The 14,603-nt window shown below is 34.1% G+C and overlaps 1 protein-coding gene across 1 annotated transcript in view; it reads right to left on the reverse strand.

Moving 5' to 3' along the window:
• Positions 1 to 14,603, reverse strand: part of LOC148828670 (X-linked interleukin-1 receptor accessory protein-like 2) — an 80,545-nt gene that overhangs the window by 28,714 nt on the left and 37,228 nt on the right. Inside the window, exon 3 of the mRNA XM_088926050.1 lies at positions 6,483 to 6,557. Within this exon, the coding sequence (XP_088782176.1) occupies positions 6,483 to 6,557 (75 nt within the window). The remainder of the gene's footprint in view (positions 1 to 6,482; positions 6,558 to 14,603) is intronic.

Below are 14,603 nucleotides of genomic sequence, written 5' to 3' on the forward strand. Positions count from 1 at the left end.
AAACACTACTCCATGAAAACAATCCACCGTTGTGTATTCCTAAAATGGTAATTGAGAAACTAACTAAAAATATTAAATTGTGAAGGTGCATATTGAATTTCAAGATTCAGTAGATTCTTTGTCGATCTACTTTATGAAAACTAAGCAATTTGCTTTTGTGCTGTTTTCGTAACCTGAGTTCCCAAATACAACATATTAACATATGTATGAGTTTCAGAACAACTCAAATGGTCCTAACAGAGAGACGAGGGCTGTTCAAGCTCTTCTCCTGCTATTATTCTGTCATCTTGACATGGGATTCTTTTAAAAGCTCAATAGGATGCCTTTCTGTATCATATTCTTCTCAGCGTACGGTATGTGTAAGTACAACAACTGTAATAGAGTACATTATGTCTTAGTTCCTGGATATTATAAAGTCTGATTGGTCTGTTATTTCTCAGCTTAAAAGGGTTTTTACAAAGAAAGGCTCCACAAAACAAAACAAAACAAAACAAAACAAAACAAAACAAAACAAAACATTGTGAAATCACTGAAAACATGTCCAATCTCTTGACATAAACAGATTAATTGATTAGTCCATTGTCAATCTGTTGGTCCTGGTGAAGTTTGCAGCTAGGTGTACTGTACACAGTACAATTCCTTCATTTTCTCTGTCCCGTTTGTTATTATAGATTTAAAGATTTTTTTTTAATATGATATAGGGGATTTACTATTAATGGGCAAAACAAAGGCAATAAATCAGTAAAGAAAAGGTGTCTAACCCTGGTACAAGACAGCTCTAATTCAGTTGGCCTTATAGGTCACCCGTTTTTAAGCTTTGGCAATATGTTATTGATGAATTAAGTAAGTGATCTGTTCAATTAAAATAACTGTGGCTCTTGAAGGCTGAAGAGTACTCAGAATAAGGCATAATTAAATCTCTAAATTGCTTAAGAAGAACCTGCAATATTGATCACAGTGACAATGGTCCAAGTGTTTATAAATTGTTAATTTAATGGTGTCAAGCTACAGATAGCGTACTTTACCCCAGTTACTCCAGTATACCCAGCTGTATGAGTGGGAATTATTTTTGCTGGGGGGTTGTCCCTCACTGATGTTCCCTTTCAGGGAAAGGACTCACCTGCAGAAACCAGTGAGAGCTCTAGCCCAGTGAGCTGCTGTGGCTCTGATATGGCTTTTAACATTTTACACTGTATATACAACAAGCTGAAGCAGGTACGGACTGGAGCTCTCCTGGACTAGGACCTGCACTTGGACAACTGCTTTGAAATGTCAGACATTGTGTTAAAGTATCCAAATTGTTTGTCAAAGTTTAACTTTCCCCGAAAATTAGAAGTCTGTTTGCAAAACAGGAATGGACACCTCTGACCTTGATTACTTATGCGCCTAACAAAATAGTAACATCTTTGACTGTGTCATCACTCTGCCCATAACTGGTGTCATAATTTTCTAATATACTGTATTAAGGGTACAGAAAATAAATGCTGAAATACAATAATCCTTTGGATTATCATGTACCTCAGTCATCAATACCAGACCTTGATTTTCATTCTTTTATCAAAAAGAAGGGGATTATATACTGCAGATAGATCTATGTACTGTACAGAAGCTATACTAACATACATTTATTCTTGATAAAAATGATACATGTTTGATAAATTGGGGGAATTTTATCTTTTATCTTTGCTTTGTGAACAAAAACATTAGCTCCCCTAGTACTACTGGTTCTGTTCACCAGTCAACAGACAATGTGAATCACAGATCTTTTCTGGCTCAAAAGCTTTTAGAAGTTGTTAAAGGACAGACGTTTTTTAATACCTTTGGTGATTTTTTTTTTACTTAATTTTAAAATTTCATTGAAAAACACGGATTCGTGAATACATATGATGCACGATTGCTTTGCTGCTTCATCGAGTACATTGTACTGTGATATAATAAACAAAATTATACAGCCACTACTGCTTGCAAAGCAGCTCATTCACTCTCTTGCCCTCCCGAACCAGAATAGATCAAAAGTCAAAAGGTTTTTTCTTCATTGTGTGTCACTTCTGTTCAGATGCCCATTCTTCTAATCAGGCACCCTACAGCTAATAATATCCCCTTCTTGTGTAAAGGTTAAGGGAACTGATATTCAAGGAGCCATTAAATCTTCCCTGCACTTAGTGTCTTTTCGGCTAATAAACCAAGACAGCTGTGCCCTAATAGTCCAGCCGCAAGAACTCATGACAGCTCAACAATTAATTACTGATTCTGTTCAGCCACAGGTTCGCATCAACTATCTGTGCATGGATACATTCTGCTTTTATGTTCACCAGTTTGATTAAGTTGAATTATTCGACAATTACTTCTGTAAATACACTGGAGATCCTTAATATTTGCACATTAGCAAGACAGCTTTATGGGCACATTCATACCTATTGTTTCATTATTTGGAAATGTCTTCATTTTATTTGTTACAGTTTCAGTGCTCATGACTCAAATCTTTCTTATATGTTGTTAACATACAGTACAGTATGAGCAGCAGTCCTAAGACTCATAGAGCAATACACAAGGACATGGCAGGTAGAGGTGGTCCCTCACAGCTCTAGGGTCACGGGTGCAATTCATTCTTTCCTATCTGTGTGGGGTTTGCATTCTCTCTCATGTGATGTTCTTACTGGATGCTATACCTTCCTCTTACTACCCAAAGACACACTGGCTACATTTGGTTGCCTAATCTAAATTGTCCCTTGGTGTGTGTCCTGTGATGGACTTGTGTCTACTCCAGGGTACAAGCAGGTAGGTAGACTTATTATTGTCTTGTGCTTTGTACATCTGTTATACAGTAGGCTTCAGTTTTGCTGTGACCCCCAGAAGAATACTGTAAGTGGCTCTTCTAATAAGAGATGGATAGGGTAATAGTCATCAACACAAATAATAAAATACATCAAAATAATCTCAGCAATTTTGGTATGGCACTTCTCAATGTCATTAAGAAATTAATGTCAGTGTTGGAATGATGAAAATTACTGCTGGAAAATTAAGCCTTGAGAGAGCTGTCACATTGTTAAGTCTATACCCAAGGTTTATTTAACATGCTATTATTCCCTTTCATAACTCTTCCTACTTCTGTGTTTCTGTCATCATTCACACAAATAGCTAACAGGGAAAGATGTTCCTTCTAAAATACTATATAAAGAATGATCGTAACTCTTTGCTCAGAGTTGCTTGCAGCTATGTCTAATACTGTAGGAAGGACACTGGTAGTCGTCATTCAATACAAATCCTGAACTAATTATAGATCAACTGAATTAACTGCTGTATATTTCTATATCTCTGTGAAGATGCACTAAAGGACTATAGGCCTGAAAACTGTGTTTTGAATACCTCTTTCTTACCAATTTCAACAAAAATGTTACTTCATTGTAAGGTGGCTCAGTGTTAAACTACTGTGTATTTCCATCAGAAAGCTACTGTATACTGTATGTGGCTCTCAATGTTCACAGTACACAATGGTAGAATGTATTTGGTAAAAGAAAGAAACAAGATCCTAGCAGGATTCTCTGCATTACTGGGGTACTATAAAAGACAAGACACAAAGAATTGACACACCATTTTATGAACTATATCAATAAAGGCTGGCTATTACCAAAAAAAAACAAAACAGAATGTGGTTCTAGACATTCTGCAGATGCCACTGGCAAATAACTTAGCTGTTGTTTGGATTTAAATCAAAGAACAGAGTTTGCTGTGCCAGCAACAACAACAACAAAAAAAAAAAACAGCTCTCAATGGTAAATAGCTGCAATTAATGTTTCATTATAATTACAATCACTTTAAACTTTCTGAGATGAAAGAAAGCATCATCATCAAATGTTTTAGGGGAGATGCTTTTTAATATAAGTTAAAGTCCCCATTTTATCTATCTGTACAGTATACGGTGTACTAAATAGTTGCATATCTCATGTTTCTGCATAGCCCTCTTAAATCATGATGTGCATGGGTGTAATACTTATGACAGATGGAGTTGCATGCATTGTGAAAGCAAGGAGGAAAGTGGATGAGAGGGATTTATGCTGTGTTATACAGACTGCTCACTCTATTAAGTTTAATTGGTTTGGGGCTGCACAGCTCTTCATCCTATCAGAAATATAATAACCACACCAAAAAGGTAAAGATAAAAAATGTGCAATAGAAATGATACAGATTTTCTTTCTATGCCACTGACAAAAGACAAGACAATAGCAAAGAATTTTTCAGATTTTTACATTATCTATGTTCTTACACTATGTGCAAGAATACAAAGCAGAAGAATTTATATTTTCAGAATTTTGCGTAAAAGGCTGAACATTTAATATTAATGTTTTTATATGATTTTCAAATGAGAAAACATATGCTGTGGTTGCCCGGTATTTGGCACAAAAAAACAAATGTCAGTGCTCCTACTATCACAAGAAAAAATCAGTGCCTTTTTAGCCTCTAGTTAAGACCATTGATATCTTCAGGGGAATCTGCTCAAATTAATTTATACGTAAGTGAATAATGTATTGTTTGCTAAGGCTGTATTATTAAGCAACAGAAAATATAAAAAAGCAATGTGATATTAATGACTTCATATATACTTATCAATACGATTTTAAATACCTTTTAAAGGAGGTTAAACTGCAGCATATAAAATAAATCAAAATAAAAAGTTTTCATGTTGTACATGAGGTAAATAACTGAAAATATTTTTTTCAATATAATATTTTAAAAAATAACGTTTATTGCACTGTGGTAACATAGCTTTCTAAATGTGTATGTGAATCTTTTAATTTCTCAAATATATATTTTAAGAAGAAAAAGACCATCTTCTTACAATTGTACAATCTAAAAATTATACAACTCTTACTCTTACTCTTAGGGATAGCATGAATTTAAAACCTAATTAGAATAATAATTATTATAATTATTGAATGATGCACAAATTAACGGAGAGCTATGTCCAACTAAATTTGTGTAACTGCCTTGAAAAAAAATCCTTAAAGCACAGAATGGTAATGAAAAACAAAAGTCAGGGATGTGGAAGCTACAAGCTTCAAGATTGTATTTAACAACCAGCTGTTATAGAACCATATTATTTAAATACGATGTGCTAGAAAAAAGACATTTCCTCAGCACTATAGGGGCTCGGAAACTTCATTTCTTCAGCTGTCTCTTCATAGTCTCCGTGTTGATGCATGTGGAATAATAGTCTATAATTTACCAAGAGAAGACAGCTTAAATATGCGTTTCTCTGAATTGCTTTGTTATTGTCAACTGCCCTCAGCAGACTGTAAGATTTAAACATTGTGTGTATCTTGAGATCCCTGCTTGGCCCACGAAAGGCACTACAACTGAGGAAACAGACCAAATCATTTGAAATCCATTTTCACACTGTTTGATTCTGTGGAAAATCAGCAGCTGCTGTCAATTACAAAAGAGAGATTTCTTAATTACTCTGTGAGAAGAGGAAGTGGCAGCATTTTGGTCCGTCTGCAAATGAACAGTTTCTTGGTCTTGAGATTATTGTGAAGGGAAGAGGAACCCATCATTGAACTGAGTAATTCACACAAATCTTTTCGAAATCATTAAAATCTTTTCCAAAACTGGAAACTTAAATTTGAGAAAAATCAGTATTATTATTTCAAATCCTTTGTGTAACATTACTGAAAACAAGCTTTAGAAACTGGTGATGAGATCCCCTTGTGTGGAGAGGGATGTCGTTTCTCTCTTGAATTATATGTATAGTAAATTATGTTGTAAAGCACTGAAATTGAAAATACTGTCCACACAAAGATATGCAAATATCCATTTTGCAGTTCAGTAGATCCAGATATTCATGCAATTTAAAATTTGGCAGATGGATTTCTTTAATAGATGCATTTATGTACTGTATGTGATTGTGCAAATTCATGACCCCTTCTAGTGAGGTGAGGTTAGGTACAGGGCACTAGACCTGTTTCTCACATGACCAAGTGAAAAGAGTGATTAGTACCCTTCTTCAACAAGACATGATGGAGATTGAACCCTGGACTCTACTGATACGCAAAACATATTAGTCTTAGTCTTACCACTAAATGTTGTTTTTATTATACAGTATATTTGGGTCTATAAAAAGACTTGGATTGGACTGGCATTTGTATGAATGAAAAATTACCTTTAGGGTATCAAAAGAATTGTTGTGTATATATAAATCTGCAATAGCAAATCAAAATTCTCATGCAGAGGCATTGAACTTTGATGGAAAAACTTACATTATTCCAGGTCTGCTAATAACAGAAAATGAATAACACCAAATTCCTCTACCATTCACAACCTTAACCAAACTAACCATGCAGAAAACTCTACTTTGATAAATTAGCAGAATCAAATTGAGCTGTATATAAGAAAGGCAGCAATGAAGCTTTCCTGCTCCATGTAATTTCACCCATCTGTTAGCAAAAGGAAAGTTAAGGATCTGCTATTCCCAGGAGGAGACTTACCCAGTTGGACATCAATAACATTTGGCTGGTTTTCCAGGGGGAACAGCACTTTAGGAGGCTTGACTGTGAGGAGAGCTGGAAGACAAAACAGAGATGTAATGCAGAGAACAGACAGGCCGAAATGCAAAAGAGTTGGAAGTTCATCATTTTAACAACATTGGTAATTATGCTGTTTTTCATTCTACGGTATGTAAAATGAACAGCAGGTGGAACTTCTGCAAATACACCACACTTCAAGTCTATTTCTCTGATTGTCGTCTAAACAGCTCGTAATTTCTCATTATTCTGATGCACATTACCAAGCAGCATCTGGGGTAGTCTTTGTATTATTTATTTGGTTTTCAAAGTAAATAAAAAGACACGTTGAGCAAGAAATAATAATGAAAATGAAAATAAAGTGTAACATTTTACAGCTGGTCTTACACTGTATTTTGTATGTTTTGTGTATTTGATCCTATAATTTTAGATGTTAATGTAGATTGAAAACTATTGCAATGTCAACATAGTAAAACCACAGGGTCCGGCCTGGATGTCTCTTCAACATAAGCAGACAAGAAAGAAGGATTAAAGCATTATTATTTCCTGCTTCTTCTGCTTATGGTTTTTATTGATTCACACATGTGAATTCCCAATCACACGTTCACTCTCACAACAAAAAAGACATTCTATACAGAAGAGTGTGTATGTAATTTAGCTTGTCAATCACAAAGTCCATAATGGAGAATGTCTAATGGTCTCTTAAGGGGATATTGCAAATGAGTAACACTTTAGAACTCATGAGTGTTCTATTATCAAGTATGTTAATAAAGCGTAGGATAAAGGACTCATCATGCCAAAGGCCACTTTGAGTAAAAACAACATTTTTGATTTATAAAAAGCTCGGCAGATTAATTACTAAAACTAAACACTGTTATGTCCCACTTTCAGCACATTATAAAAAATAAACTTGACTATACATTATAGCTTGTTGTGTAGTTATTCTGTGCCACAAAATACAAGGAAAGAGAATGATAAAGCATTTACTTGATGTCTTGAGCATTCAAGAGTAAATTACATGGGAAAAATATATCTGGATTTTACACATGTTGCTCTGCTGTTTCAAAAGTCATAGAGCTTAGAATTCAAGGCAATAACATGACAATTTGTGTTCAAGCCTATCTCAGAACTAAAAAATTGTGCAATTATAGTACAGTATATTTATCTAACTCCATGTAAAAATATAAAAACTAGTTCAACATTTCTCCTTTTTTCCTTCACTTTTTTTTTTAAATTCCAGCCATTACTATGAGAAGTGGAGATTTTGAGGAGATCTACTTTTAGATCGTAATCTTTAAACACGTTGTCATCAATTGGAATGAATTAGTAACTAGATTTACTGGAGTACACCTTTTTATAATTGACTAAGTTTAACCTTTAATAATTGTTATTTAATCCTTTTGTTGTTGACAGCTAAAATAATATTGGTTTAGTTGGGTTTAATGTTTTAAAGGTTTAAATGTATTTTAATTACAACTTTTGAACTTTTTGGCACACATAAGTCTAAAATAGTTTGTAATTATGAACACACTATTCTTGTTAGTCAGTGTCTTGTTTATGTGTGTGCATTTATTCTCTTTTTAAATTTGATATTTGATTGATTGAATTAATGATTGTCGAAAACTGCTGAGTCAATTGTTTGAATGAGATGTTGCACTTATTTTGCCTGTACTGTAGGCATTTTTTGTTTGTTTGAATAAATGAAGATCATGATGATGAGTCATAAACAGTTTTTTTTATTTTGGATGGCATGTTATCTGTATTTTGTCATCCAATCCTCTACAAAAAAACATTAGATCACAAAAATGTTGAACATTAAAATTAATTATGAATTATTCTGTTTGAGGCTGGACTCATTAACCTTTTGGAGTTGTAAAATATATTTAAGGGGCACTTTGATTCAGTTTGGTATACTGTGAAGGCAGTCTCTGTAGATAAGATTCCCTGCCCTTTTGGAGTTTTTCCTAATACACATTACATTGAAAAAAAGAAACTAGTTGGTTTTGCTGACTACAGTCTTTATGAGAAATAGTTGGTTCCTTTAAAGAAACACACAATGCAGTCTTTAAGACAATTTTTGTAGTACAAGTACAGCATATTCTTTAATAATATTCAGATTCCTTATACATGTGCCATCATAGTAAATTATAAGTTATTCCTATGTACTCGTGTGGACAGGAGTAGGAAAGTGCAAATAAAGACGTTATGCCGAATTCCAAATCCTTTGGCTGAATTGTGAAACCATTTCATAACTATATGGTTCTTCTTAAAAAGAGTACAGGTTCTTTCTAAGTGAAAGAAAAATATTCATCTCTGTGCTTCCATCTCTGTCTAAATTTAGTGTATCTTTAAAGTGTTAGTAAAGATGCATATAAAAATACAAAAATACTATTACCCTTTATTCACATAGGTATATCATAAAATACAAATTTAAAATAAATTTCTCATATTAAAAAAATGTATGTCATTGCTTTATCTTAGAAGAATTTAGATTTATCCTGCATACGCCTTACTTTTTTGAGACTTCTGAGACTTTGTTCATCCAAACAGCTTTAAAATCTCATTAGACACAAAAAGCAATTTATTATTCAGGTCTGCTTCAGATCATACCAAAATGTGAACACCTGTACCCATTTATCTCATTCTTGATTGCAAATGTTAAGAACCCATAAATAACTGTTGTCTGAAAAGAAAATGGGTTACCTAATGGGAATGTATATATTTAGTTATCATTATAGACAAAAAACAATAGAAGTTCCAAGTAGGAGTTATACTTATTGTGCCTTCCAGTAAATTTGTGAAGACTCTTTAAAAATACATTTTTGTACACCCTATTGAAATATTTGCAATAAAAAAAAGAGAGAACGTAAAAACAAATGCAGTGCCCTATGACACTGAACTTTACAGCTTCAATGTTTTAATACAAAGCTGATCAGCTGCATTTAGATATGTAATCCAAGTGAAACCTCATTAAAATGGCATTTACTGTACAAAATAACATAAATATGGGACGGACAGATTATGCAGTTACTGTAACTGTAGTAAGTAAACAATGAGTTAAGAGTCTTATGGCAGTTAAATAACTTTAGAAGAACACTAAAACAAATGTAGAAGCCTACAGTAGGCAAGAGCTGATTTTATTATGGAAAAAAGGCTATATACTGTACAGTACATGCAGTATGTAAGTGAAAGCTGAGACCTTAGAAACTGCTGAAAAAACAGTAAGAATGGAAATAATAATAAAACCTGGAGCACACACAGTAGAAGGGAATTGTACCCTCCACACATCTAATTCCAGCATATGTTACAACAAATCAGCATCTCATAATGTTAAGCAATAGGTGGCTGTGTCATGCTTATTTAGATGCACACAGTTCTTTGGTGTTTTAATAAAAAAAAATGGCTAAAACCCCTAAGCGTAACCTTCATTTCAAGGAGAGTGCGGAAATTGTACTTTATGAAAATTCTTATCTTTCGGCCCTGCTTAATTTTTTTCTTTTCATTGTGTGAAAAATGCGGAGCTCAAGTGAAAGATGAAGCAGGGAGCCTCCATCCATCTTGGGGGGACAGCTGGAGCTTTTGCATGCAAATGAAAGCTATCATTCTTGTCAACCTGGAGCCAAAGCACACGCCTGCCGTCCTCAGCCACTTAATATTCCCACACCAATCAGACCACCCTTACAAAGTGGTAACAGTTTTTTTTGACGATGCATTTCATCTGAGCATTATGCTGTTGAAGAGTAATCTTCAGCTAACCACCTTGCATTTTATTTACAGGCACTGGAATTCTGTATTTCCTCCTCTATGAAGAGTTTGGACACAAAGATCAATTATCAAAATACTGTACTTGACTCCGTAATGTTATTCAACAATGTTTTCAGGTTATACTGATAGGCAAAGATATTTACGGATATGTTCCATTTTAATAGGAATTCTTCACTTAAGGTGTTATTAAAGGTTATTTTGTTGAAGAGGTAATGACGACAGTGAAGATCTTCATGTCATTTTCATGAAGATGGGCAGGATTTGAATACCTTGAAATATTTAATACAAAACCTCAACAGAATTTAGTTGTTATTCTAAATTATTTTAATGCTACCATAGAGGTATTAAAGGTAGTGTCTATGCTTTTTAACAACATTATATTACTAATATGCATTTTGCATTAACATTTTTTAATAAAACTGCAGGTAATTTAATTTTATGGAATACAGTAAGTACAATGTATTTAAGATAAAAAAAAACATATATTGTAACAATATGATTGCTACAGCATAACCAAAAAGCTTTTTTGGTAGAGTGGGACATGTTTTATTGGTTTCTTAATAAACATATGGCATGATTCAGATTAATTCAGAATCATAGTTGCCACACATGCTAGATTCTAAAAGTTGTGTAACTTTGTAACTGTATCACTCACTCTTATGTACAGTCAGAAACATTAAAAACCATTTCCAACTTTTGTAAAGTTTGGGATTTTTTTTTTTGCAGATTTGTAGTAACCAAATAGTGTACTAGACCTAAACTGTAGAACTGTATAGTGGCTAAGCATGATTCATGCGGCAACATTCCACCTGCACACACATGATAAATGTGTCTGAAATTAAAATATAGAGTACATCAAGTAGTGGACTTTTTAAAAAATTGAAATGGGAGCTCTGTGTCTTTGAGCTTAAGAGTGGATACTTTTCATTACTGTGGAAACACAATTCAGGAATACAACTCTTATTACTATGAAAATACGTAGGAGTGAAATCTGTAGGTGTCTGTGGCAAAGATACTGTATGTAAAGAAGAGATATGAATGTGAAAGAGCAGAAGAAGTACTGTATTACCTGTATGTGTAATACTGTATAACAATGTATGATAGAGAACCATAATTATTGTAGTTCTCAATTCATTAAACAGAGATTTGTGTGGTACAGTACAATAAGACCTGAACCCTACACTGATCTGAGAACCACATTCTTCCCATGTGGAAGTGGATATTAAAATAAAAAAGTGAGTCTTCTTTCAGTTTGACTAACCATAGTGTTTTAATGGATTTCAGAACAGTTCAGAGCCCTGTTTTGTACTTGATCTCTTGCACACATCACATACTATGTAAAGAAATGGCCAGTGTCTCCAATCTTTAAGCGTTACTAAACTCTGGGTGGAAAGTGTAATTTTGTAAGCTTCTTCTCCGCTTTTTATCCAATTGTGTCAATGTGGCACTCTTTCAGCAGATGTTATTCTCCGGCCTGTTCTTTTTGTCTCTGTCAGGTTACTGCTATCAGCAGATCTCATGAAGCATGCTTGCTAAAGTTAGATACTTCAGTCACATTCAGAAATGTCAGGCTCTACATTCTGCTTTCCTAGTGTTTTACCTCCAGATAAAGCAAGAAAGCAAGAAATGTGTTTTGATAGAATCTTGTTTCATACATCAAGAGCTATTGTTCGTAGATTACGATCTTCTCTGAACATGTCCATAAAAGTAAATGCAAGAATGCATCATGAAAGCTTTTTGTTCAGCAATCCTAAATCCAAATACCATTCAAAAGAGCCAGCACAAAGATGTGAGGTTCAAGTTTCTAATTAACTATTAGATTGAGCTACAGTACATATACAACACTATGGTATACAGTATGTGGATACAGTATACCTAACTTAGGCTAAAATGGTAAGACGTACTTCCTAACTCTTGTAAAAAACTACTGTAACTCCCCTTTCCAACTATATAGAGAAATTCAATTTCTATTGAAGTACACCTTTGCAAGCAGCTTAATGAAAAAATAACAACATTACAGTACAGTGTCCATAAAATAAGAAAATATAAACACATTTCAACATTTTTTTGATTGTGAAGACCAGTTATGACAGATGATCACTCAGGTAATTAAGTGTTCAATTAACACTGTATGTTCTAGTAACATAATAAAATCAATTCAAATAAAAGTCTTTGCCAAACAACATTCCCTCAGCATATAATTAGCCTCAAAGAAAGAACAAATCCTGGTTTGAAAAATAACACACATTTAATACAAAAGGCACAGGTGCTGGCTCTGACATAGGATTTCTCAAATGCAGAATATTTGGAACAAAGAGCAACACATAAGTAATCGATTAATATAACTTGTAGTGATTTTCAGAGGTTAATAGCAATGGAACAGATGCTTCTTGAATGCATTATGTGGTCTACTGAAAGCTTCCTTTTATCTCTTTAATTTCATAAGTGAATAAATTGTTACAGTATATCGTTATTAACTGGGTCAAGTGGTGATCAGAGGAAGTTTATTGATCATAAATGTAATTAATTCATTGGTTTAAAATGTTGACTTAGTAAACTCTGGTGTTCAACAATAAGCCCAAAAGGGACTGATGATAGTTTTCTCTCTGACATTGTTCACAGTAGACAACACAGACAATGTTGAATTCTTTTCACAACAAACAAATATCAAAGCAAAATCAGGCTCAGTTTGAACCTCAAGCATCAAATTTCAGTTTGACCTTGAGGCTGTTATCTTAAGTGCAAATATCCTGGACTTAAATAAAAATAAGCTTGACAGCTCCATTGGAAATGTACAATTCTTTAAAACAAGGAGGTGATCTACCTGCAAATCTTTATCAATCTTATACATGCCATAACTAATTCATCTTAGGGTTTAATGGAGACTTACGTTTTAACTGTCAGTCAAAAGTATTAAATCATGTTTTAACATAAAATGTCATTGGAATAAGGTAATTTATTTTCTAGGGTAAATGATGCACTGGTAAATGATGAAAGTATGTTTTTAGAATGTAGAGGCACTCAAATGCATTACCTGATGCCTTCAGTCCATAAATATTTCAAGGACTAGTTAAATGATCAACAGCTAAAGATTTGAGCATAGAAGTTGCATTGGTTCATATAAATCTGTTTTACACTATAAGCAGATTTAATTTGAGAAATGCTCTGTTCTACTAATACAATCTTATCTTAAAAAAAGGGGCGGAGCAGTGGCTCTGTGGCTAAGGCTGGAAGGTTGCCAGTTCAAATCCCACAGCTGGCAGAGGAATCCTACTCCGTTGGGCTCCTGAGCAAGGCCCCTAACCCCAGCTGCTACAGGGGTGCTGTACAATGGCTGACCCTGCACTCTGACCCCAAGCTTCTCTCCCTGTCTGTGTGTCTATGTGTCTTATGGAAAGCAAGCTGGGGTATGCGAAAAAGACGAATTCCTAATGCAAGAAAAAGTATATGGCTAATGAAGTGATCTTATCTTATCTTATACAACGTGTATCCACCAAAGCAAATCCACAAACGCAAAGACAATTTACAACAACAAAAAGGTGCAATGGTACTGTAGGTTTCTGAACTTAAACTTTAAAGCTCATACTATACTGCATACTGTATAAGAGTCAATACAAAAGGTACATTTTCCAAAGGAAATTAGCATTATGGAGTTATGAAATCAGTAAAAGGTTATGGGACCCACTTGTTTGAACTAAAATGCTGGAATAGATGTTTTTTCCATTTTTATTTAATTTTATTTTAAAAATCCAACTGACAACTCAATAGGCAAATTGTCGCAGTTTCCTCTTATTTCAGAAGCTACTGTATCTGCCATACGGTACAAGGTCCTATAAGCATGCATGCAAACAAGTGAGAACTTTTATCAAGATATGCACAGAAAAATTAAATGCAAAAAATCATGAATTTATTCCAGAGCATTAGCTGGGAGCTCTTGTTTTAAGGGTTTGAAAGCATTAGGTGGGCAGTGCGTGGTTTTGATTAGCTCCTTTATTTTTAAGTGTTTTAAGCTTTTTCAGAGGTATAATGAAATGAGTGTAACAGTGGAGGGACAAAGTAATCTACTCTTACCTACAGTACAAATTGCAGGTTAAATCAATCCAGAAAGCAGTGTTAGCTTGCCACTGGCACTAACAGATATAGAATACCTGGATAACAGCTTTTTTTTGCATGTAGACTTGCTGCAAGCTATCAACAAAAGATACAGTAATTCAGTCATTTCTGGTCCTGCAAAGTCACAGTCTGGATTGTTATGCAGCCTATCCTGAAAATTACCGGCTGCAACAGAAGCAGAGTTAACATTACAAATTAGCTGCTTAT

Source organism: Atractosteus spatula, chromosome 9 (genome assembly GCF_055471065.1).
Source record: "Atractosteus spatula isolate fAtrSpa1 chromosome 9, fAtrSpa1.hap1, whole genome shotgun sequence".
In the NCBI taxonomy this organism is placed as follows: Eukaryota; Metazoa; Chordata; class Actinopteri; order Semionotiformes; family Lepisosteidae; genus Atractosteus; species Atractosteus spatula.